This window comes from Podarcis muralis, chromosome 13, assembly GCF_964188315.1.
Source record: "Podarcis muralis chromosome 13, rPodMur119.hap1.1, whole genome shotgun sequence".
Taxonomy (NCBI): domain Eukaryota; kingdom Metazoa; phylum Chordata; class Lepidosauria; order Squamata; family Lacertidae; genus Podarcis; species Podarcis muralis.
Genome location: NC_135667.1, coordinates 42,513,155 through 42,536,675, shown reverse-complemented (window position 1 = coordinate 42,536,675; position 23,521 = coordinate 42,513,155). Strand labels below are relative to the sequence as shown.

Below are 23,521 nucleotides of genomic sequence, written 5' to 3'. Positions count from 1 at the left end.
CGAAAAGAATAGGACACTTAGGTAACCACAAATCAAAATGTCTGGCCATGTTGCTCACACAGCTTTTGGTATTGCAGAACCAAATACGTCTCCATATGAAGCAAAATAATTTACTTGAAGGTTTAGGCTTCTGTCTTATCCACCCTTATTCAGAAACAAGCACCACTGAACAAAGTGGAGTAAGATTTGGCTGTGGCATTAGTGTGTCCGAAAGCAAAATTACTGAGCGCAAAATTGTTTAATTGGTTTAAAGGTTACTAGTTTCTTCCAAACCGAACACAGTGCAGCGCTCAGGGAGTTGGGCTTAAGGGTCTATGCGGGCTGAGTTGATGATCCCAGAGAAATACAGGATGGCATGATTGAAGCAATGATTCTTCAACATCAACTTGGTTGGACTGGTCATGTTGTGCAGGTGCCTGATTATCGTCTTTGGTGGTCAACAGAAGAGGCTTAAAGACTCTCTCATGGCAAACCTAAAAAAATGTAGTATAAACACCGACAACTGGGAATCACTGGCCTGCAAGTGCTCCAACTGGAGAACAGCCTTTACCAAAGGTGTCACGGGCTTTGAAGACGCTCAAACTCAGGAAGAAAAGGAGGAACGAGCTGAGAGGAAGGCAAACTTGGCAAACCCTCACCATGATCGACTCCCACCCGGAAACCTAAGTCCCCACTGTGGATCCAGAACTGGCCTCCACAGTCACTTATGGACTCACTGCTAAGACCATGTTCATGGAAGACAATCTTACTCAGCTACGAGTGTTAAGTTCAGATTTAATTTTGAATGAGGTTATCTTAAAGAGAGAGAAAATTATAACAGAAACTTTAAAAAAAGCAATTTTTTAAAATTTAAAAATCCACCAATTGTTAAGCATAGAATCATAGAATTGGAGAGTTGGAAGAGACTCAGAGGGTCATCTAGTCTGACCCCCTGCAATTCAGGAACAACCTTGATTATCATTATGGTTAATAATTTGTGTATCACTAGAAAAATGACAAGCACCATATCTGCAATGCATTCAGGAATTTGAAATATTTGTTCAGCCCCGCAAGGGATTTCTGCCTTGTTTGCCCTGGCAGTAGCTTTGCAAGACAGATGATTAATGTGCCTATTTTATAGATGAGCAACCAAGGCAATGAGTCACGGTCTGAGATGTGATATAAGCCCATGGCTCCCAGATCTCTATAGACACAGGACCCACGATGACTGGTTATGGGAACGCCTATCCGAAGTCTTAAGTGCAGCCAACTTTCAACCGCTGAACCTTAAGGTTTTAAAGGGCTCTCCTCTGTAGAACGCAGAGCAGGTATTTGGGCAGGTTGACTCAAGCGGCATGACATCACTTCCTGCTGCGTGTGTAACATACAGATTGGCTGACCGCCAGGTATGAGAGAGAGGCTTCCTTTGAAGGCAGCCGGTACAAAGAGGAAATGGAATTGGGGAGAGGAAGTTCCCAATTAACTGCAACAAAAAGCATTTCCTGACCTGCAGAGTAACTGCTTCGTCAACACCACTCACTCACTGAGAGGAGCAGGAGAGACTCTGCTAATTCTTGTACCTATAATTGGGATTAGTCACAAGAGCCTGGTTGATGTCAGACGAACAGCCACATTTGAGCAGGTTAAGCCTACCCACACTCCCTCAGGTTCTCAGAGGATGGTGAATGAACAGTGAGATCGTTCAATAAGTAGTGATAATAAAAACTCAATATTGACTAGTCAGTCTAATTTGAGCAGGGGGGCCTTTTAAAAAGTACAGTATGATCTCCTAACTCAGGACGCAGGTGGCGCTATGGGTTAAACCACAGAGCCTAGGACTTGCCGATCAGAAGGCCAGCGGTTCGAATCCCCGCGACGGGGTGAGCTCCCGTTGCTCGGTCCCTGCTCCGGCCAACCTAGCAGCTCGAAAGCACATCAAAGTGCAAGTAGATAAATAGGTACCGCTCCGGCGGGAAGGTAAACGGCGTTTCCGTGCGCTGCTCTGGTTCGCCAGAAGCAGCTTAGTCATGGTGGCCACATGACCCGGAAGCTGTACGCCGGCTCCCTCGGCCAATAAAGCGAGATGAGTGCCGCAACCCCAGAGTCAGTCACGACTGGACCTAATGGTCAGGGGTCCCTTTACCCTTTACCTATGATCTCCTAAAATTCCAAGCTTGGCCAAGAAGTCAAAAACCCTCTTGTGCACCAAACACATTCACACAACTTCAGAGACATGCTGTCACTGGCCTTTTGAGCAAAACATTTGGGCTTTTGCCCTTGCCACCAGAACTATACAGAAATCCCATTCTGAATTTTCTTTTCGCAAGAGCGAAATATTAAAGATTTTAACAGGACCTCATAGGATTTGGGTAGGGAAGATACGACTTACAGGTGAGATTGGTGAGAGAAGTCGTCCTGTCCTTGGGTGGCTTTCCTCACGGACAACAACTTGACTGATCCTATATTTAGCCCCTCCTCTCTTGAGGCTATGATGAGTTTGGGATGCATCCGCTACTCCTTTAGCAGCATCTGCTGTGTCCAGCGCAGGCGATTGCTGGACCCTGGAACCGGGAGCTGCTTCCTTGATGTGAGGTGGGTCACCTGGACTTGGAAGCTGTGAGTCTGCTGCGTCAGGAGGTTTGATGCTGGCAGGGTGTTTAGCTGTTACAGGACAAGGAAGGCGTGCGGTGCAGAGATCAGTGGCGGGACAGGGGCACTGCAGTGAGGAAGAAGCCGGCAAGGTGTAAAATTGCTTGACTTCTGTCGATTCCGGCTTTCCCTGTGCTCTGCTGAATTCTGCTAGCACCCTTGAAAGAAAAACAAAAGTTTAAAACAAAACTCAAAAGAGTGTGGGGGGGGCATGTTATTTGTTTGATCGCATCTCCCACTATACCGTGTGCTATGCCAGGGTTTCCCAAACTTAGGTCTCTCTCCAGCTGCTTTTGGACTACAATTCCCATCATCCCTGATTAGCTAGGGATGATGGGAGTTGTAGTCCAAAAACAGCTAGAGATCCAAAGTTTAGGAAACTCTGTGCTATGCCAACAGAGGCAAGGCATTCAGTAACCCCCTTTGGACATCAAATAGTCTCCAGGCTCCTTATCTGCTAAGACACTAATTCTAGCCTGAAGTAAGGAATTTTAGCCCATGTATACAAATGTGTTAGTTCTATGCACAGAGTAGGATAATAAGATTAATGCAAAGGAATTTGCTTTTTTGTGGTTTAGCACTCCCTTCTGAGAATGGAGTGGATAGTTATACAAAAAGTAATACGGCGGGTTGTATGCTGTACTCAGACACGAGTTCAAATTCTTCCTTAGCCACAAATTTCGTTGGGCAAGCCAGCCAGCCACTGCTTCCTCATCTCGTACAAAAGGTTGTTGTGGACCTGAAAGCTGGCTTAAAAGGTACAATACCTATTGCAGTATTTGCTTAACACCAATAAATGTCAAAATGGAAAGCTAGCGTGGCTCTTCCTTCGATACTGGGAATTATCTGCTGAGTTCAAAAAGCTCAAGAGGGTAGAGGAGGTTGTGTTGGGAAAGCTACAGCTAAAAAGTATGAGCATCCATACATTGCATATGTGTCAGTTATGGGTGATTTCCTCTGGGATCCACAGCTTCCTCTGGGATCTTAGCGTCACACACTATATATATATATATATATATATATGTGTGTGTGTGTGTGTGTGTGTGTCATTTAATAGAGTGTCTTAAGCACTTCATGTCTTTCTTTGCCTCACCAAGGTGAATGGTGATTGTGTGGTTCCATAATATTCTGTCTCTCTGGGGTTTTGTTTATTAGCAGTGCAATCTTAGGTGTGCTTATTTATTTGAAATAGCACAGTGGGGTTTATTCCCAGGTTAAGTGTGTTTTTAGGATTGCAGCTTAGATCAGGGGACTGGGCTTAAAAGACAATGACTTCAGCTTCTGCGACCTGCACAGCAACACCTTTTCTGTAATAAACCTTACTATGCTACTCAGAAGCAACTATCCTTCAATTAGTGTTTTTGCTGTTTTGAATCTGAGAGTATTATTTGAGGCTGAGAAAGAGCCTCTCTATCGGCTGTGGAAGTGCGTGATCAAGTTCTCAAATCAGTCACATTTGTGATCATACTGCAAACCGCCCTGCGATCCTTGGATGAAGGGTGGCCTATAAATTTAATAAAACAAAAAGAAAGAAACTCTGACCACTCAACCTGGTAGAAATATCATGTGACAGATTCAAAACCAGACATCGCATGCCAGCTGTGGGCAAGCCCCTTAGCCATTGGCTGCGCTGCTGTGATGTCACGGACCATTCCAAGCAGAGAGTTGAAAACCGGAAGTGGAAAGTATGTTCATTGGGGGAGTCAAAGGGGCAGGAAATGCCTGACAAAGAGGTCTAACGATATCAGAGCAACTTTCTGTTAGGTAGGGGAAGAAGGTTGGTTTCCATACATTAATCCAGCCTGCCAAATATGAGGCTTCCATGCATGATTTTAATAACATGTTGCTATCCACCTGGAACTTCCCAGGTACACCAAGATAAAGATTTGGAAAAAATAAAATAAGCTCATTGCCAAAGTAAGATATGATAAGGTCTAGAAGAAATCTGGTTTTCAATATCGTTATACAGTGGTGCCTCGGGTTACATACGCTTCAGTTTACAGATGCTTGAGGTTACAGACTCTGCTAACCCAGAAATAGTACCTTGGGTTAAGAACTTTGCTTCAGGATGAGAACAGAAATTGTGCGGCAGCGAACATGGGGCCCATTAGCTAAAGTGGTGCTTCAGGTTAAGAACAGTTTCAGGTTAAGAACAGACCTCCAGAACGAATTAAGTTCTTAACCCGAGGTACCACTGTATAAAGGTTAAAAAAAGGTTAATGACCCCTGGACGATTAAGTCCAGTCAAAGGAGACTCTGGGGTTGCAGCGCTCATCTCGCTTTCAGGGGAAGGGAGCCGGCGTTTGTCCACAGGCAGCTTTCCGGGTCATGTGGCCAGCATGACTAAACTGCTTCTGGTGCAACGGAACACCGTGACGGAAGCCAGAGCACACGGAAACGCTGTTTACCTTCTTGCCACAGCGGTACCTATTTATCTACTTGCTCTGGTGTGCTTTCGAACTGCTAGGTTGGCAGAAGCTAGGACACAGCAACGGGAACTCACTCCGTCACAGGGATTCAAACCGCCGACCTTCTGATCAGCACGCCCAAGAGGCTCAGTGGTTTAGACCACAGCGCCACCCACATCCCCATCGTGATATATCACCAGCTGAATACTGTGATATGCTGATATATCACGATGTCTGGAATGTATCTCGGTGGCTTCTCCCTCCCCACCTTAGAAACAGCTGAGATACACCGCCCAGTTCTAAGGAGCAAGCCCCCATACCGTTCTGGCTCATGCAAGCTGGATGGGTGCGGGGGCTTCCTTAAACTGCTCAGCTGTGGGATAGGAAGCCTCCTGCCACCCCCCAGCTGAGCAAGCCCCAATGAAACTCTGGCTTGCGCGAGAAGGAGGGGCAGGCAGGTAGGCAGACCCAATAACGTGCTTGCCCCAAACCTTCTCAGGCTCCATCCGCCTGCCTGCGCCTTTGCTGCCTGCAGGCAATTTGAGCTGGGAATACATCACGGCTCCCTGCCCACCATGACAGCGCAGACTGTCTCAAACTGGTATCAGGATCTGAACACCAATTTACCAGCTCTGTCAGGGAACTGCCATCAGAGCAGGGGCTGGAAACAGAGGGGCAGTTGTGTTACAAGGAGCCTCCGAAAATCTTGCGAAGCAGTTCCTCTTCCGGTGAGGAGCAAAGCCCCACCTCCAGTGGGGAAGCGGTGAAAGGACCAGAGGATGCTGGTGGGAGCCTCAGCCCCACTCCTGGCCAAGCCGGCCAGGAGGGAAGCATACCCTTTCCATCGCCCACCCTGCACAGAAGTCTAAAGTGTAAAGAGGGAAGGAAAAGGCTGGGCATAACGAGACTTTTATGTTGGGGGAGGAAACAAGCACTCCCAGATTCTGCTAGCGATTGAGGCAGACATGAACTTTGGGGTTCTGCACTGTAAATAGTTTTGCACCTAAATAAAACCTGCAAAGAGTCCTGCCTGGTTACTCGTGAGCGACCACCTTTGCCATCTGACAAGCTCTAATAAGGTCTTCCTCTAGTATTTTTGTATGCCACAACAGCAACTAGGATTTTACTAGCCAGAAAATGGAAAACACAAGAATTACCAACAGTAGAAGAATGGCAGATGAAGATGATGGAGTTTATGGAGCTGGCTGATCTCACCAGGAGAATCCGCGACCAGAAAGAAGAGGAATACCAAGAAGATTGGAAGAAATTTAAAGACTATTTGAACAAATATTCTAATATTAAAGATATGTAAGAACCAAAAGATATGAAAGAACCAATCAGGCCTAGGATTAAATTAGATTTAAATATATAAATAAGAAAATGTATTATAAGAAAGGTAAAGAAATTGGAATGCGACTGTAATATTGTTTTATGAAATAATGATATTGGAAACTGCTACATTCAAATTAAGAGGAAATTCAGATGGAGGAGATTAGAGGAAGTCAACCAAAATGTTTATGAAAATGCATTTTAATGAATTAATTGAGTTTCTTTTTTTTCTGTTTAGGTATCTTAAGTTTGTTACTCCCCCCCCCCCTTCTTTTTCACTTTTCTATTGTGTTGTTGTATATTTTCTTTTTTGTTATGTCTATTGATGAAATTTAATAAAGTAAAAAAATAAATAAATAAGGTCTTCCCCTTTCCTCTGCAAATACTCACTCTTGGAGGGACTGGTCCAAGTCTTCTGCTGTTGCCACGCCAAGTTCAGCACCATCCGAGATGGGCTCCTCACCCCTGTCCGCGTTCTGCGTGGCAGCAGATGTCCCCAGGGTGAGGCCGTCGGAGCTGAGGCTGGAAGACAGCTGGGAGGAACCTGTTGTGCTGATGCTCAGGTTGGATGCGGTGAGTTTCTCTGCCCGTTGGCTTTTAGCGGCGGGCAAGAGGGCTGGGGAAGCCTCAGCATCATCCGAGCCAGAAGACAGCGAGAGGGAGCCCAGCGATTCTTTCCTCCGGGGCTCCAAACTCACAAGCAGTTCTGTGGCTGGGCAAAGTCCCGACAGGGATAAAGGGGTGACCGTCCATTCGTTCAAGACTGCCGACTTGTAGGAGAGGTCGAAGGCCAGGGAGGACAAGCCCTGCAGGTAAGTGAGGAGGAACTCAACCTCCTCGGCGTCCAGTAGGAGGGCTGGCGAATGGTAATACTCGGAGAGGTGGGCTTTCTCGTGGAGCAAGAGCTTCAGGTAGCATTCCATCAGGCCATCATTCAGCGCAAGTCGTAGCCAAGCACGGCAGCGGCCCACGTCTGTGTTGATGAAGTCCAGGTGCTCCAGCTCAGAAATGATGTTTCTGGAGAAAAGTAAAGAGAGGAGCAGGGACGGGGGAGAGAGCACAAGGCCCATTAATGCTGCAGCTCTAATAATAATAGCAATAATAATAATAATAATAATAATAATAATAATAATAATAATACAGTGGTGCCCCGCAAGACGAATGCCTCGCAAGACGAAAAACTCGCTAGACGAAAGGGTTTTCCGTTTTTTGAGTCGTTCCGCAAGACGAATTTCCCTATGGGCTTCCTTCACAAGACGAAACGTCTTGCGAGTTCTTGTGAGTTTGTTTCCTTTTTCTTAAAGCCGCTAAGCCGTTAATAGCCGCTAAGCCGCTAATAGCCGTGCTTCGCAAGACGAAAAAACCGCAAGACGAAGAGACTCGCGGAACGGATTAATTTCGTCTTGCGAGGCACCACCGTAATAATATTTTTTATTTATACCCCGCCCTTCCCAGTTCAAAAACCGGGCTCAGGGCAGCTAACAACAAATTTAAAACACTTTAAAACAATTATAAAAGCAGCATAAAATACAGTCTAAAACATGAATAACAATAAAAATCAAAAATCAATTAGATAATTCCCAGGGCTTAATTGATCCTACTTGATCCCACATAACACCGGTCCTGATAGATCTGCATTGGCTCCCAGTATGTTTCCGAGCACAATTCAAAGTGTTGGTGCTGACCTTTAAAGCCCTAAACAGCCTCGGTCCAGTATACCTGAAGGAGCGTCTCCACCCCCATCGTTCAGCCCAGACACTGAGATCCAGCGCCGAGGGCCTTCTGGTGGTTCCCTCATTGCGAAAAGTGAGGTTACAGGGAACCAGACAGAGGGCCTTCTCGGTAGTGGCACCCACCGTGTGGAACACCCTCCCTTCAGATGTGAAGGAAATAAGCAGCTATCCTATCTTTAAAAGACATCTGAAGGCTGTTCAGGGAAGTTTTTAATATTTAATGCTGTACTGTTTTTAACATTTGATTAGCAGCCGCCCACAGTGGCTGGGGAAACTCAGCCAGATGGGCGGGGTATAAATAATAAATTATTATTATTATTATTATTGGGCCAGCAAGGAGGCCAGGGGAGAATTAGCTGTGGGTTCTCAGAGCGGGTGATCTTCATAAAAGGGGAGGGGGAAGGGGGGGAGCTCTGAAGGACCTTGGAAAGTGGGGTGGGGTCTGTTAAAAAACAAGAAGTTTTTTTATCCCCCATTCCTCCTCTGCCCTGTCTTCATTGTCCCACCCCAACCCAAAGCCTTCCTCTTCTGAGGCTCCCCCCCCCCTTTGAGGTTCTCCGACAGGGACTCCGGCCACTCCTCATTGTCCAGCCTGCCCCTGACATTTTTTGCCTATATCCACCTAAATTCCTAGCAGGACTTTCAAGAAGAGATGAGAAGTCTCTTCCCCTTGAACTTTGGTTAACCACCGTAAGCAGATATAAAATTTAATATAAATTTTACAGCATGTTATCTAATAAGAGAGAGCTATATGAAAATGCATCACAGGTGGTACCTGGCATCAGAAAGGCTGGCAAAAATGAATAAAACATATAAGAATAAGTGCTGGAGATGTAAGAAACAAAAAGGAACCTTCTACCAAATGTGGTGGACGTGCCCCAAAATTGGGATTTTTTTGGAGCACGATCCACAAAGAAATAAAGAAAATACTAAGAATATCATATAGTAAAAGGGCAGAGGCATTCCTTTTAGGAATTTTAAATGATGATATTCCAAAAGACAAAACTAACTTTTTCTTATACGCGACATCTGCAGCAAGAATCCTGGCGGATTAGTATTGGAAAGGGAATCAGTTACCCACTAGGGGAGAATGGTTATGTAAGCTTTCAGAATATTTAGAATTAGCCAAATTGACAGATATAATAAGACAAAAACCAAAAAGTGAAGTGAAAAGGGATTGGGAGTGTATAAATGAATACCCTAAAAGCCAAGGTTCGAGGACAGAAATCTGGCTGAGTCTGGATTAACCGTGTGAAGCGAAAGGATAAGAAAGAGGGATGTATATCTAGATGCTAGGATAGAGATGATAAGGAAAACAGGAAGACACAATGAGAGAAAAAGGAGGTGCTGTGGGATTGGTGGAAGTCAATGTTTGTTTTCCTTTTTAGTGTTTATATTATTAACTTGTAAGATATGGGTTTGTTTTTGGTTTTTTTGAATGTTGGTTTGTGTATTGTGTATTGTTATTTTTCGATATTTTTTGTGGTGTTGTGTGGAAAATACTAATAAAATTTATAACTTAAAAAAAAGAAAAATCTCACATTTGCATCTCGCAAATGCCCCCACTCCGTGCCTAGCAATGTTCAAGCATGTACTATCAGCAAATTTTGCTGACGGCTGCAATCTCCACCCTCACAGCGGCTGTCTTCCCCCCCTCACCTGTGTGTGATAGTTTTCAGTAGGGCCCAGAAGGCTGGTTGGGGAAGGGGCAGGCGCCCGCCAAATTTCCTCCCTTTCGCTCCCGATTCTGCCTTGATGTGCTTGGCCTTCAAGCCGTGCACAAACACGGCTTCGAGGGCGCAGCAGAGGGTGTTGGCATCTCCATCGTCACTGGTCACGAGGGCGTCGGAAGTCACGTAGTGTTTCTGCAGCGCTTTGATGGAGTTCACCAGGTGTGTCTTGATCAACTAGGGTAGCATAAAACAGAGGCTGCGTTAGGTTAGGGCAGGGGTCTGCAACCTTTAAGACAAAAAGAGCCACTTGGACCCGTTTCCGAAGAAAAAACAACAACTGGGAGCCGCAAAACCATTGCGACATTTAAAACAAATATATCTCCGGAGCCGCGATCTGACAGCGGGCGGGAAGGTGACGTCGGGACGGTGCGTGACTAACGCACGCACCACCCCCATGCGATGTCACAGCCAGTACAGCGCCCGCCACAGTAAGGAGTGTGGGGGCCCACAATGCGCCTCCTCCCCTCGCTAGTATCCGCCCCGGAGCCGCGGCAAAGATGTAAAAGAGCCACATGCGGCTCCGGAGCCGCGGGTTGCAGACCCCTGGGTTAGGGCCAAGATGAAAGAAAACCCTCCTCCACAAGGATACAGTGGTACCTCGGGTTACATACGCTTCAGGTTACATACGCTTCAGGTTACAGACTCCGCTAACCCAGAAATAGTGCTTCAGGTTAAGAACTTTGCTTCAGGATGAGAACAGAAATCGTGCTCCAGCGGCGCAGCGGCAGCGGGTGGCCCCATTAGCTAAAGTGGTGCTTCAGGTTAAGAACAGTTTCAGGTTAAGTACAGACTTCCAGAACGAATTAAGTACTTAACCTGAGGTACCACTGTATTGCCAAAATGTTGAGGACAGCAGGAAGGCCTCAACTGGAGCGCACTGTGTTAAGATCCGAAAGGTTGAGAAGAGGGTTGTGAAACTAAGGGCTATAAACACAAGGTGCTATTTATGTTCAATGGCACCTCGGGTTAAGTACTTAATTTGTTCCGGAGCTCCGTTCTTAACCTGAAAACTATTCTTAACCGGAAGCACCACTTTAGCTAATGGGACTTCCCGCTGCTCCTGCGCCCCACTGCGTGATTTCTGTTCTCATCCTGAAGCAAAGTTCTTAATCTGAGGTACTATTTCTGGGTTAGTGGAGTCTGTAACCTGAAGTGTATGTAACCCGAGGTACCACTGTACTATTTCAGACCTAGTCATATGATCAAATTCAAGTTACCTAAACTATGTCTGTTTGAGCAACGAACAGATTGTAGGTGGAGCAATAAATGGGAGACTATCAGCGCCCCTGAAGCAACAGCACTGATTATAGCTCAGTAGGTTACAGCATGGTGCTGGTGATGCCAAGGCTGCAGGTTCAATCCCCGGGGGGGACAGCTGCATATTCCTGCATTGCAGGGGGTTGGACTAGATGATCCTCAGGGTCCCTTCCAACTCCACAATTCTATGATTAAGGAGATATCACAACTCGATACTGAAATTACCGTATTTTTTGCTCTATAAGACTCACTTTTTCCCTTCCAAAAGTAAGGGGAAATGTGTGTGCGTCTTATGGAGCGAATGCAGGCTGCGCAGCTATCCCAGAAGCCAGAACAGCAAGAGGGATTGCTGCTTTCACTGCGCAGAGATCCCTCTTGCTGTTCTGGCTTCTGAGATTCAGAATAATTTTTTTCTTGTTTTCCTCCTCCAAAAACTAGGTGCGTCTTGTGGTCTGTTGCATCTTATAGAGCGAAAAATACGGTACCTGTTAACATTTTCCTTCTGGTGTTGTCATCTTGATCATGCCCAACGGCAATACTTACAAGATTTACATTTTCCAACTATGCTATCTGCGTTCCCCAATGGCAAAAGAGGAACGTCAGAGGAGGAGATTATTTGTATATTATTTACTATACTAAGGTCCGTATAGTTAAAGCCATGGTTTTCCCAGTAGTGATGTATGGAAGTGAGAGCTGGACCATAAAGAAGGATGATCGCCGAAGAATTGATGCTTTTGAATTATGGTGCTGGAGAAGACTCTTGAGAGTCCCATGGACTGCAAGAAGATCAAACGCATCCATTCTTAAGGAAATCAGCCCTGAGTGCTCATTGGAAGGACAGATCGTGAAGCTGAGGCTCCAGTACTTTGGCCACCTCATGAGAAGAGAAGACACTGATGCTGGGAAAGATGGAGGGCACAAGGAGAAGGGGGCGACAGAGGACGAGATGGTTGGATAGTGTTTTCGAGGTTACCAGCATGAGTTTGACCAAACTGCGGGAGGTAGTGGAGAACAGAGGTGCCTGGCGTGCTCTGGTCCATGGGGTCACGAAGAGTCGGACACGACTAAACGACTAAACAACAACATTTACTATACTGCCCATGGGCTGAGAACCCTACACGTAGTTTTCTATCCAAGTTGTTGTAGACCTTTTCTGTGCTTTCAGGTTTTTATAAAGATTTGCTTCTTGTTACTAAATCATGATAAGAAAATAGGGTGCCAACAGAAAAAGAATATTTTTACACAACTTTACATATATTTCTCCAGGCTGTTGTTGTTGCCTGTTTTATTTAGGCTTGCTGGTAAACACCTTCTGCTTCTTCCATTTGTATATCTCAATGACTGTACTTTGGAGCTTTTGGTTGACAATTAATTTTCCTCTGTTTGCGATCTCATACTGGATTGGCCTACAATAATCTTGAATTGGCCTTGAAGATTTTAAAAAGAAGAAATGAGCATCTGTTTAGAAGAAAAGTAATTGAAGGAACTCAGTAGGCTTAGGTTGGAGAAGAAATTAAGGGGTGGGATGTGTGAGAAAGAGAGAAATTATAGAAATGTTGGCAATGGCCAAAAATGCCAGTGTCCTAGGGTAGCTCAGTTGGCGGAGAATGAGACTCTTGATCTCAGGATTTTGGGTTTGAAGTGGGTTGGAATAGATGACTCTTGGGGTCCCAGCTCTACAATTCTATGATTCTATGAAACCAGGGAGGGGAGGCAATGTTCCGTGCCCAGAATGAATCTCATAGCAGGTTTCCAACCAGCGTTGTGTATGACTCAAGAAGGGCTGAGCTTGATTGTCACCATCAATGGCTGTTGAAAGCAGTGCCTTCTCTCCACGGAACAGAAGGGAAAGGCTCACGAGATGCCTGTTCATGCATCCAGCCGCCACTTCCAAGTGATGCTCAGCCCCTTCCTCTGGAAAGGCCTGGAAATGTTTCACAGCCACTCGACATCCCTATGGCCAGCGAAGCCTCACCTCCATAGGGCAGCTTGGCTGTAATTATTCACCTTCCTCCTGGGCCATGTTCAGAAAGTGGTGGGGGGGGGATGAGTGCTCAGACCCCTGGGCCCTCACTTGTGGGGTGCCTCAGGGTTCCGTCCTCTCCCCCATGCTTTTTAACATCTACATGAAGCCGCTGGGAGAGATCATGAGGGGGTTTGGACTGGGTGTCCGTCAATATGAAGATGATACCCAGCTCTACCTCTCTTTCAAATCCGAACCAGTAAAGGTGGTGAAGGTCCTGTGTGAGTGTCTAGAGGCGGTTGGAGGATGGATGGCGGCTAATGGATTGAGGTTGAATCCTGACAAGACAGAAGTACTGTTTTGGGGAGACAGGGGGCGGGCAGGTGTGGAGGACTCCCTGGTCCTGAATGGGGTTCTGCCTGGACGCTGAGGTCCAGTGCCGAGGGCCTTCTGGCGGTTCCCTCATTGCAAGAAGCAAAGCTACAGGGAACCAAGCAGAGGGCCTTCTCGGTAGTGGCACCCGCCCTGTGGAACACCCTCCCATCAGATGTCAAAGAGATAAACAACTACCTGACATTCAGAAGACATCTTAAGGCAGCCCTGTTCAGGGAAGTTTTTAATGTATGACATATTAGTGTATTTTTTGTATTTGTGGAAGCCGCCCAGAGTGGCTGGGTACAAATAATAAATTATTATTATTATTAATACCTGGGTAACTTCTCGGGGCTGGCATCCATTCTCAGCTTTGTGGTTGGAATGCATATCTACTGCTGCTTCTGCCCAGTTCTGGAATCACATGGTAACCTGAGGAAAAGCAAACAGGAAGAAAGTCAAACACCACGTGAACAGTCCACTATCCTGACCTCTGTGCTTATTAGTGTGATGGCCTGGGATTCGGACTCGGAGGCTGAACCTGAGGAATCCCAGCCTGCACAGGAGTCCCTGCCCCCAGAACCAGCTGAGCCGGGGCTGGGGCTTGAGCCTGAAGGGTCCTCACCTGTGCTGGATCCTCAGGTGCAGGCAGCAGCTGAGTCTGCTCTGGCTCCTGAGGTGATGGAGGACCCATTGCCTGCAGGTGCTCCACTCTGGGTCCGCTAACCCTCCAGCCTCTCCTGAGCTGCAGAGGCTCAGGGCAGAGAGGCAGAGGGAACTAAGTTCCCGCAGGAGGAGTGCTCGCCTCCAGGCCAGGAGAGGCGAGTCACCAGAGGATCGGGGCCACCCTATGCCTCGGGGCAGATAAAAGCCAGCCAGCCCAGTCCCAGGTTGCGGGAGCAACATTGTTGGTAGCCTGTTCCTGCCTGCACCCTGACCTGCTATTCTGCCAGAGTTCCTGACCTCACCCGACTCCCTGCCTTGGACCCCACTTCAGCTTTGACGGACAGCCTCCATACCGCACCCTCGACCTCGGACTGGACTCGGACCTCACCACACGGTTAACCCTCGGGACCAGCACAATTAGTCTGGAATACCCACCACATAACAGTCACATGAGCAGAGTTCGAGACCAGAGGCCAACTGGTACAGCCTTCCTCCAACCTGGTGCTCTCCAGATGCTACAACTCCCATCAATATCTGGGGGACCAAGCAGCCAGGGAGCTGGCCACGAGTGCGAAACACACCCCTCTAAAGTTGTGAGACAAGTCCCCCCGAGCCCAGTTCCCTTCTCGAATTAGGCCAGGGAACCTGGGTCCCTCCTGCTTCTTCTACAGGCTCAGGGAGCTCAGCTCATGGCAGGCTCCTAGAATCATAGAATTGTAGGGCTGGAGGGGACCCTGAGGGTCATCTAGTCCAACCCCGGGCGGCACAGGAATCTCAGCTAAAGCATCCATGACAGATGGCCGCCCAGCCTTTGCTTAAAAACCTCCAATGGAGGAGAGTCCACCACCTTCTTTGGGCCTTATGTCTGATCTAGAATCACAGACCTGGAAGCAACAAAAAAGCCATTTAGTTGAAGCCCCTGAGGGGAAGCAGCACCGCCCACCCAGAACCTCCCCCTCCCCACTCAAAAGATCAGGCTACACAACCCAGGAGAGCCCGTAACACCAGATACGGAGAGCAGGTGAGTTGCAGAAAGGTGCTAACTGAGCAATGCTGCTAGGCGGCTCAAGCAAGCGAGCCAAGCCACATGCAACTCATTCCATCAGAACAGTGGACAGTCGGACCACAAGGACCAAATTCCTTCTCAGAGCCACACGATCATTTGGCAGGGTCCTAGGATGAGCAGCCCCTATCCACTAAGCCTTCACAAGAGACAAAGATGGAAGGAAGAGACAACCCCGACCAGAGAAGAATGGCAAATCAAGTTGATGGACTCTGCCGACATGGCAAAATTAACTAGGAAGCTCAGAAATCAAGACGACAAGAACTTTAAAAAAGAATGGGAGAAGTTTATAATTTACTTACAAGACCACTGTAAGCAGGTTAAAATATTAGCAGGATTTTAACCTCACTTGTAAAGTAATGGAAAGTATGGATAATTTAGAAGGATAAAAATTTGGATCAGCATTGATATGCAGTTGTAAATATTATCATTAGGACCCATGGAAGAGATGGGGAGAAGTCAGGAGATTCAGAGTAATCTCGATATTTGGATTTTGAATTGTTTTTTGTTGTATTTTTATACTTTTAAAAATCAAATCAATTTTTTTTAAAAAAAGACTTCACAAGAGAAACTTGAGCAGAATAGTCCACCCACAGAGGACCATGGCAAAGTGCTCAATATTATATTAGTAGTCTCCCTTCCGCTTCCTAGTAAGCCGCTTTACCAGCAACGCCAGCCAGGATGGAAGCAACTGGCCTTCACGGCTATTAATCTATCCCCAAACTGACACAGCAGATGCACAAACACCAACCTGCTCCTCAAGGAGTTTGCGGACAGCCTGGGCAGGACCAGTCACGGACAAAAGCTGCCTAGGGAGACGGGGCGGGTGGCGAGAATGTAAGCCCCTTGCCTCCGTGCTAGGCTTGTCACAAGACCTGCTGAACTCTGAACGCTGCAATTTAAAAAGCTAAGCACAGCAACCACAAAAGCCACAGCTCTCTTAACCTCTGATCTACATATTTATCTGACAGTCCAGGGAGACAAAAACAAGCCCCCAACTCCTCCCGTCATTTGCACTGACTTGTATTTCCTCCCGTGGAAAACTGAGAGAGGTGGCGGCATCCCCAGAGTCTCAGATCAACACCTCTGCCTCATCCATACCCTGGATTGCCATGTTGGAGTCACATTCCCCCATGTCTAAATAACAGGCGGTAGGAGGACAGATGGTGGCTAACAGATTGAGGTTGAACCCTGGCAAGACAGAAGTACTGTTTTTGGGGGACAGGGGGCGGGAGGGTGTGGAGGACTCCCTGGTCCTGAATGGGGTAACTGTGCCTCTGAAGGACCAGGTGCGCAGCCTGGGAGTCATTTTGGACTCACAGTTGTCCATGGAGGCACAGGTTAATTCTGTGTCCAGGGCGGCTGTCTACCAGCTCCATCTGGTACGCAGGCTGAGACCCTACCTGCCCACAGACTGTCTCACCAGAGTGGTGCATGCTCTGGTTATCTCTCGCTTGGACTACTGCAATGTGCTCTATGTGGGGATACCTTTGAACGTGACCCGGAAACTACAACTAATCCAGAATGCGGCAGCTAGACTGGTGACTGGGAGTGGCTGCCGAGACCACATAACACCAGTCTTGAAAGACCAACATTGGCTCCCAGTACGTTTCCGAGCACAACTTTTAAAAGCACAACTTTGGTGCTGACTTTTAAAGCCCTAAATGGCCTCGGTCCTGTATACCTGAAGGAGCGTCTCCACCCCCATTGTTCTGCCCGGACGCTGAGGTCCAGCTCCGAGGGCCTTCTGGCGGTTCGCTCGCTGCAAGAAGCCAAGTTACAGGAAACCAGGCCTTCTCGGTACTGGCACCCGCCCTGTAGAACACCCTCCCACTAGATGTCAAAGAGAAATACAACTACCAGACTTTTAGAAGACATCTGAAGGCAGCCCTGTTTAGGGAAGCTTTTAATGTTTGATGGACTATTGTATTTTAGTATTTTGTTGGAAACCGCCCAGAGTGGCTGGGGAAACCCAGCCAGATGGGTGGGGTATAAATAATATTTTATTATGATTATGATTATATAACATTGCAAGTTTCTTAGCTGGCCGAGAGACCTGGATTTTTCAGAGTTAGGGCCATAGCCCAATAGCAGGACACATATTTGTATGAATAGGGAGCCCAGAATTTTGAGTAGCAGGGCTGTGAAAGTCCCCGCATGACACTTTGGAAATCCACTGCTAGTCAGACCAGGTGGTACTGGGGGAGGCAAGCCATTGTGGAAAGAAAGCAACTACTTACAACCATTTTCACACAGATTCTGGGACATGCATGCTGTGGCAACCCCACAGCCTATTTTAAACACCGGACCTTGACTCCAGTGCAGGAAATCATGGCACAAGTGTGTCTCTGGGCATGCACAAAACGTCTTCTCCCAGCTGATATATGCCACCTCCACTCATCTGAAGCAGGATGGACAACTTTGAAACCTTGGCCTGTGCACAAGGTTATGCCGTGTTCTGAAATGCTTTTGCTTTGAAGGCAACCTGAAGTGCAACAGCAAAAGCATTTCAGACTGCAGTACAGACTTGGCACAGGCCAAGATTTCAAAGTTGCACTGCTCCACGTGTCTCTGGGACACTTTCCTTTGCTGCTTTCAGTGGCTTAGTTGGACAGTTATTTAGTTTTACAGCCCTTTCTAGCCAGGAGAACCCAGGGCCACACAGACAGCGCAAGTCCGATAAGAAGCAACTAGAAACACACAAAAACCCTGTTCTCAATTCCATGGAACACACCAAGTGATGACACAAAAGTCATATTTTTCAATACAGTGGTACCTCAGGTTAAGTACTTAATTCGTTCTGGAGGTCCGTTCTTAACTTGAAACTGTTCTTAACCTGATGCACCACTCTAGCTAATGGGGCCACCTGCTGCTGCCGCGCCGCGGGAACACGATTTCTGTTCTCATCCTGAAGCAAAGTTCTTAACCCGAGGTACTATTTCTGGGTTAGCGGAGTCTGTAACCTGAAGCGTCTGTAACCTGAAGCGTATGTAACCCGAGGTACCAGTGTACAGTGGACGCTCAGGTTGCGAACGTGATCCGTGTGGGATGCACATTCGCAACCCGCAGCACACGCAGGTTGCGACTCGGCACTTCTGCGCATGTGCAAAGCACGATTTAGCGCTTCTGCACATGCGCAACCCCTGAAACCCGGAAATAACCCGTTCCGGTGCTTCCAGGTTTCGGCAGGTCCGTAACCTGAAAAAACGCAACCTGAAGCGCCTGTAACCCGAGGTATGACTGTACATACAAGGATCCCACCACAGCCACCGCTTGCCGTTGGCACACAGAGCCTTCGCTGCTGCTCCTGACAAGCGAGGAGTTGATGACCGTTGCCTCGCTACTTCCCATAACAGAAAAGCTGGGTGGCTGCTGACTAGAAACATTTCTCCTCCTGAAAAACACCGGGCTGAACGCCAAAGTGTGTGACGGCTCAGAGGCACCGTTCCCAAAAGTCTCTTCACAAACAAACACTGGAAGAAAAGGACCAGGTTTGTGTGGTGAAGGGGGAGGCAGTGTGGAATCTTGCCGAAGGAAGGCATTTCGCAGCTGTGAAACATAAAGCTCACACAGATTTAAGTTCTCTCAGCTGCTCTTAGTAAATATGCGTCGAAACGCAACACACTGAGAGCACAGGGGCTGGTTCAAATCTTTCGCGTGTACATTAGAGCAGCTGGAATAAAATCAAGGGCACACAATTGTTTGAAACCCCTGGTCTCAAGAACAGAATCCTCAATTCACAAATCCACTCCATTCAGGCAGCTTAAAAAACGAACAAACTCTAAAACAACTGGTAGATATATATATAGATATATATATATATACACAGCATACTCCAAAAAAAGAAAAGAAAAGCACATGCAGTATAAAGTGTGCTATGTAGGCACAATTATGACACAGAGACATAGTTGTGCAAGGATATATTTTGGCATTCCACCCACTCACCGTGATATTATCCATGAGGGAGCCACATCTACGTTAAAGCAGGCTGCTAAATCCAGAAGCCACTGGTATTCTCCAGAAATCTGAAACTGCACACCCCAGAGTCGGTCAGATCGCTCCTTTCTTTTAAGACAAAAGGCGGCTGTGAGCAGTTGACAGACTCCAAGTCATCGTCATGAGACGCGAGGTTATAAGCAACAATAGACAAGTCACATAGTGACTAAGTCGGAACCTGGAAACTTAGAAGCTATTCATCTCTGGGACGTGAACACTTTGTTCCGTGCAACGAGAATGATGAGACTTTTCCTCCACACCTGACCGATGCTGTGTACCCACATTTGGGGTCTTTATCTGGGAGGCTGACAAATGGAACATCTGTAAGCTTGGAATGTCTATGGTATTTATTTCTGAAGAAGCTGAGAAAGCTTTACAAAGCCACCTGCCCATCCTATGCAAAGAGAAAGAGGCAGGCAGGGAGTCCCACCCACAAGCTCTCTGGAAATCTGAAGACCTTATTCAAAATAAATAAAAAGAACTACCGTATTTTTCGTGCCATAAGACGCACCAGACCATAAGGCGCACCTAGGTTTGGGAGGAGGAAAACAAGAAAAAATTATTCTGAATCCCAGAAGCCAGAACAGCAAGAAGGATCTGGCTTCTGGGATACTGTGTGGCTGTTCTGGCTTCTGGGATAACCACGCCAAGCCTCTTCAGGGCAGCGGGATGAAGGCTCCCCCTGCCTGCAGAGGCTGTGCACGGCTAAGGCAGAAGCCAGGACAGGCGCGTTGCGCAGAGAGGGAGAACTGCGCAGCACCCCTTCAAGTGAAGCTGGAGAAGGAACAGAAGGAGTCCCTTCTGTTTCTCCTCCAGCTTCGCAGGACAGGCGCGTCGCTGAAGGGGTGCTGCGCAGTTCTCCCTCTCTGCGCAGCGTCCCTTCTGTGAAGCGGGAGGAGGAACAGAAGGGTCTCCTTCTGTTCCTCCTCCCACTTCGCTGAACGGGCGTTGCACAGCTCTACCTCTCTGCGCAGCGCCATTCGCTCCATAAGACGCACTCACATTTCCCCTTACCTTTTAGGAGGAAAAAAGTGTGTCATATGGAGCGAAAAATACGGTATTTTTTAAAGTCTAAAGACCCCCTCCGTAGAAATATCATGTCTCAACAGGTGGGAATGCCTTGCAGACAGCAGCGGTGCGTAGAGACCATCAGCCAGGTCATGCTTCCATAGCAGTGGCCAGAGGAGGAATGACCACTGGGAGGAGCGCAGAAAGAAGAAATGCCATCGTGCATCTGCAGCAGCAAAACTGGACGCCTTCATCTGCCCCAGCTGCAACGAAACATGTCTCTCCTTTTTTTCGGTGTCTACAGCTACAGCAGGCGCTATAACCTTCCAGTGGTTTGACTTCGCCCTCCCCTAAGGCACACTCTCCCATTGTCTCCCGAGATAGACGGATGCCAACCAACATGTGGATTCCAGAGGGTTTATAACAGGATTCAAAGGAAGCAAGTTTCGAGTGTCTGAGATCCCAAATTCAATCCTCAGTATTTGCAACAGACCTCTGAATGAGATCATGGAATGCTGCTGCAAATCTAATAATAATGATGACGATGATACAGTAGTACCTCTGGTTGCGAACGGGATCCGCTCCGGAGCCCCTTTCGCAACCTGAAAAGAATGCAACCCGCATATGTGCATGCGTGGGTTGTGATTCACTGCTTCTGCGCATTCGTGTGATGTCATTTTGTGCGTCTGCGCATGAGCGAGTGGCGAAATCCCTAAGTAACCCTTTCCAGTAATTCCAGGTCGCCACAGGACGCAACCTGAAAAAACGTATCATGAAGCAAACGTAACAAGAGGTATGACTGTATAGCATAAGTAGGTGGCAGAGTGCATGAAGAATAGGACACCCAACTTAAAAGGCTGAGAGCTTTGGCCCAGAAAATTAAAGACATTTCAGGAAAACTTCCTGATGACAAAGAGCAGTTCAGAACTCGAACAGGTTAAACAGAGGAATCTCCTCTCTCAGGTTTTTTAGACACAGTGGTACCTTGGTTCTCGAACTTCATCTGTTCTGGGAGTCTGTTCGACTCCTGAAACAGTTCAGAAAACCAAGGTGCGGCTTCCGATTGGCTGCGGGAGCTTCCTGCACTCAAGTGGAAGCTGCGTCAGGCGTTCGGCTTCCGAAAAACGTTCGCAAACCGGAACACTCATTTTGGGTTTGCGCCGTTCGGGAGCCATTCGGGAACCAAGGTACCACTGTAAAAGGTTCAGAAAATACATGTCAGAGATACTTCTCAGATTCGGAGTAAGGCTAACTAAATCAACGAATCACTATTCCTCACATTAAGTGCCCCCCTCACCAGCCAAAGCCCAGGCACCACGGCCTTTAGGAAGGATTTCCGCCACGCCTGCTCCCTTCAGTCCTCCGCAGCACCCTCACCCCATCAAAATCTGACCGCCGACACTAAAAAGGTATTGTATGGACGTACCTGCTACCTCTGAGGTTGCTCTTTGTTGCCACGGCCCATGGCGGGAGCAGCAATCCACAGCAGGGGAGGAATGACCTTCCACCTGTTTCTTACTAGCCAGCATGACAAATACTTCGGTGGCTTGTGAGTGAGGAACAACTCGTTCCCCATCACCTGCCCGGGGAGGCCATTATGAAATGAGTGAGATTCCATCTGCATGAGCCATTGGCCCTAAAGGGAATATTTCAAAATTCAACATGCAGCCAGCACGGGATACACAGAGGGCTCATCAACGTCGGCAACGCAGTTTCTGCACCGTAAACGTGCCCGCTGTTGCAAGCCTGCAGGAACTGCACTAATTTTGGGGGACACTCTCTGCTTTCTTCACTGCTGCGGTAAACAATGGTCAACGCATTTTGGGAAGCGGGGAGCTGCGCCCTTCCTCCTCCAAGCCAGCTTTGCACTGCTGGAATGACATACCCTCCACAAGCATTCAGGCCCTTTGCTTGCACCAATGCTCAGCCTGTTGGCATTCTTCATGACAGAAAGCACAGAGGGTGAGCTGTTTCCCAGCCACCTCCAAGTTTTCATGAGCCCAAGCTGGGTAGGCCGCCTTAACTAAGCGGAACGGCAGCAGAGAAGGAAGGGAGACTCATTTTCAGCATTTTCCCATGATTCTCGATTGCCATGCCCCCTTTGGCATGAGAAATGATCCAAAATGATATATAACAAATTGGAAAAAAAAATGTTAAAAATTTTGCTGTTGTTTAGTCGTGTCCGACTCTTCGTGACCCCATGGACCAGAGCACGCTAGGCACTCCTGTCTTCCACTGCCTCTCACAGTTTGGTCAAACTCATGCTGGTAGCTTCGAGAACACTGTCCAACCATCTCGTCCCCTGTCGTCCCCTTCTCCTTGTGCCCTCCATCTTTCCCAACATCAGGGTCTTTTCCAGAGAGTCTTCTCTTCTCATGAGGTGGCCAAAGTGAGAGATTTTACTTTCTTGGGCTCCATGATCACTGCAGATGGTGACAGCAGTCACGAAATTAAAAGACCCCTGCTTCTTGGGAGAAAAGCAATGACAAACCTAGACAGCATCTTAAAAAACAGAGACATCACCTTGCCAACAAAGGTCCGTAGAGTTAAAGCTATCATTTTCCCAGTAGTGATGTATGGAAGTGAGAGCTGGACCATAAAGAAGGCTGATCGCCGTAGAATGGATGCTTTTGAATTATGGTGCTGGAGGAGACTCTTGAGAGTCCCATGGACTGCAAGAAGAACAAACCTATCCATTCTGAAGGAAATCAGCCCTGAGTGCTCACTGGAAGGACAGATCCTGAAGCGGAGGCTCCAGTACTTTGGCCACCTCATGAGAAGAGAAGACTCTCTGGAAAAGACCCTGATGTTGGGAAAGATGGAGGGCACAAGGAGAAGGGGACGACAAGCATGAGTTTGACCAAACTGCGGGAGGAAGTGGAAGCGGAAGACAGGAGTGCCTGGCGTGCTCTGGTCCATGGGGTCACGAAGAGTCGGACAAGACTAAACGACTAAAGAACAACAACAACATGACCCTCGTGGTCCCTTCCAACTCTACAGATCTATGAGTCTATGGGACGTAAACATCATGTCACCTTAGTTCAAATGGCTTTCTCTAGAGAAAAGCAGAAGGCATCAAGCCACGTCGCTAAGGGACCAGGCAGAAGCTGCATTCACAAACTCCCAAGTTCTCCACACTGTTCTTAGCGCCCTTATGAACATGAATGAAATCAGAACTACAACCATCAGGAACGGGGGTAGATCAGCAGGAGCCCTTTCCCCTGTAAATAGTGAAATAAAGGCAAATGCTGCACACATCAGGTAGAGGGAACCTGCGGTCCTCCAGGCACGCTCAGTTTCCAACACCCCTCAGCCCCAATCCACATGACCTGTGGTCAGAGATGATGGGAACTTGAGGGACGCAG

General features: G+C 47.6%; 1 protein-coding gene across 3 annotated transcripts in view; it reads right to left on the bottom strand.

Moving 5' to 3' along the window:
* The window catches only part of PLEKHM1 (pleckstrin homology and RUN domain containing M1), a 45,628-nt gene that overhangs the window by 15,820 nt on the left and 6,287 nt on the right, over window positions 1-23,521 (bottom strand). Inside the window, exons 2-6 of one of the 3 annotated variants that reach the window (XM_077917482.1) lie at window positions 19,098-19,217; window positions 13,760-13,855; window positions 9,758-10,005; window positions 6,756-7,382; window positions 2,369-2,786 (exon numbers count right to left, since the gene is read on the bottom strand). In XM_077917482.1, the coding sequence (XP_077773608.1) occupies window positions 2,369-2,786; window positions 6,756-7,382; window positions 9,758-10,005; window positions 13,760-13,813 (1,347 nt within the window). In that variant the 5' untranslated portion in view covers window positions 13,814-13,855; window positions 19,098-19,217. Of the gene's footprint in view, window positions 1-2,368; window positions 2,787-6,755; window positions 7,383-9,757; window positions 10,006-13,759; window positions 13,856-15,903; window positions 15,925-19,097; window positions 19,218-23,521 lie in introns of those variants that run through there. The other 2 variants (XM_077917483.1, XM_028702678.2) reach the window with 2 other exon arrangements.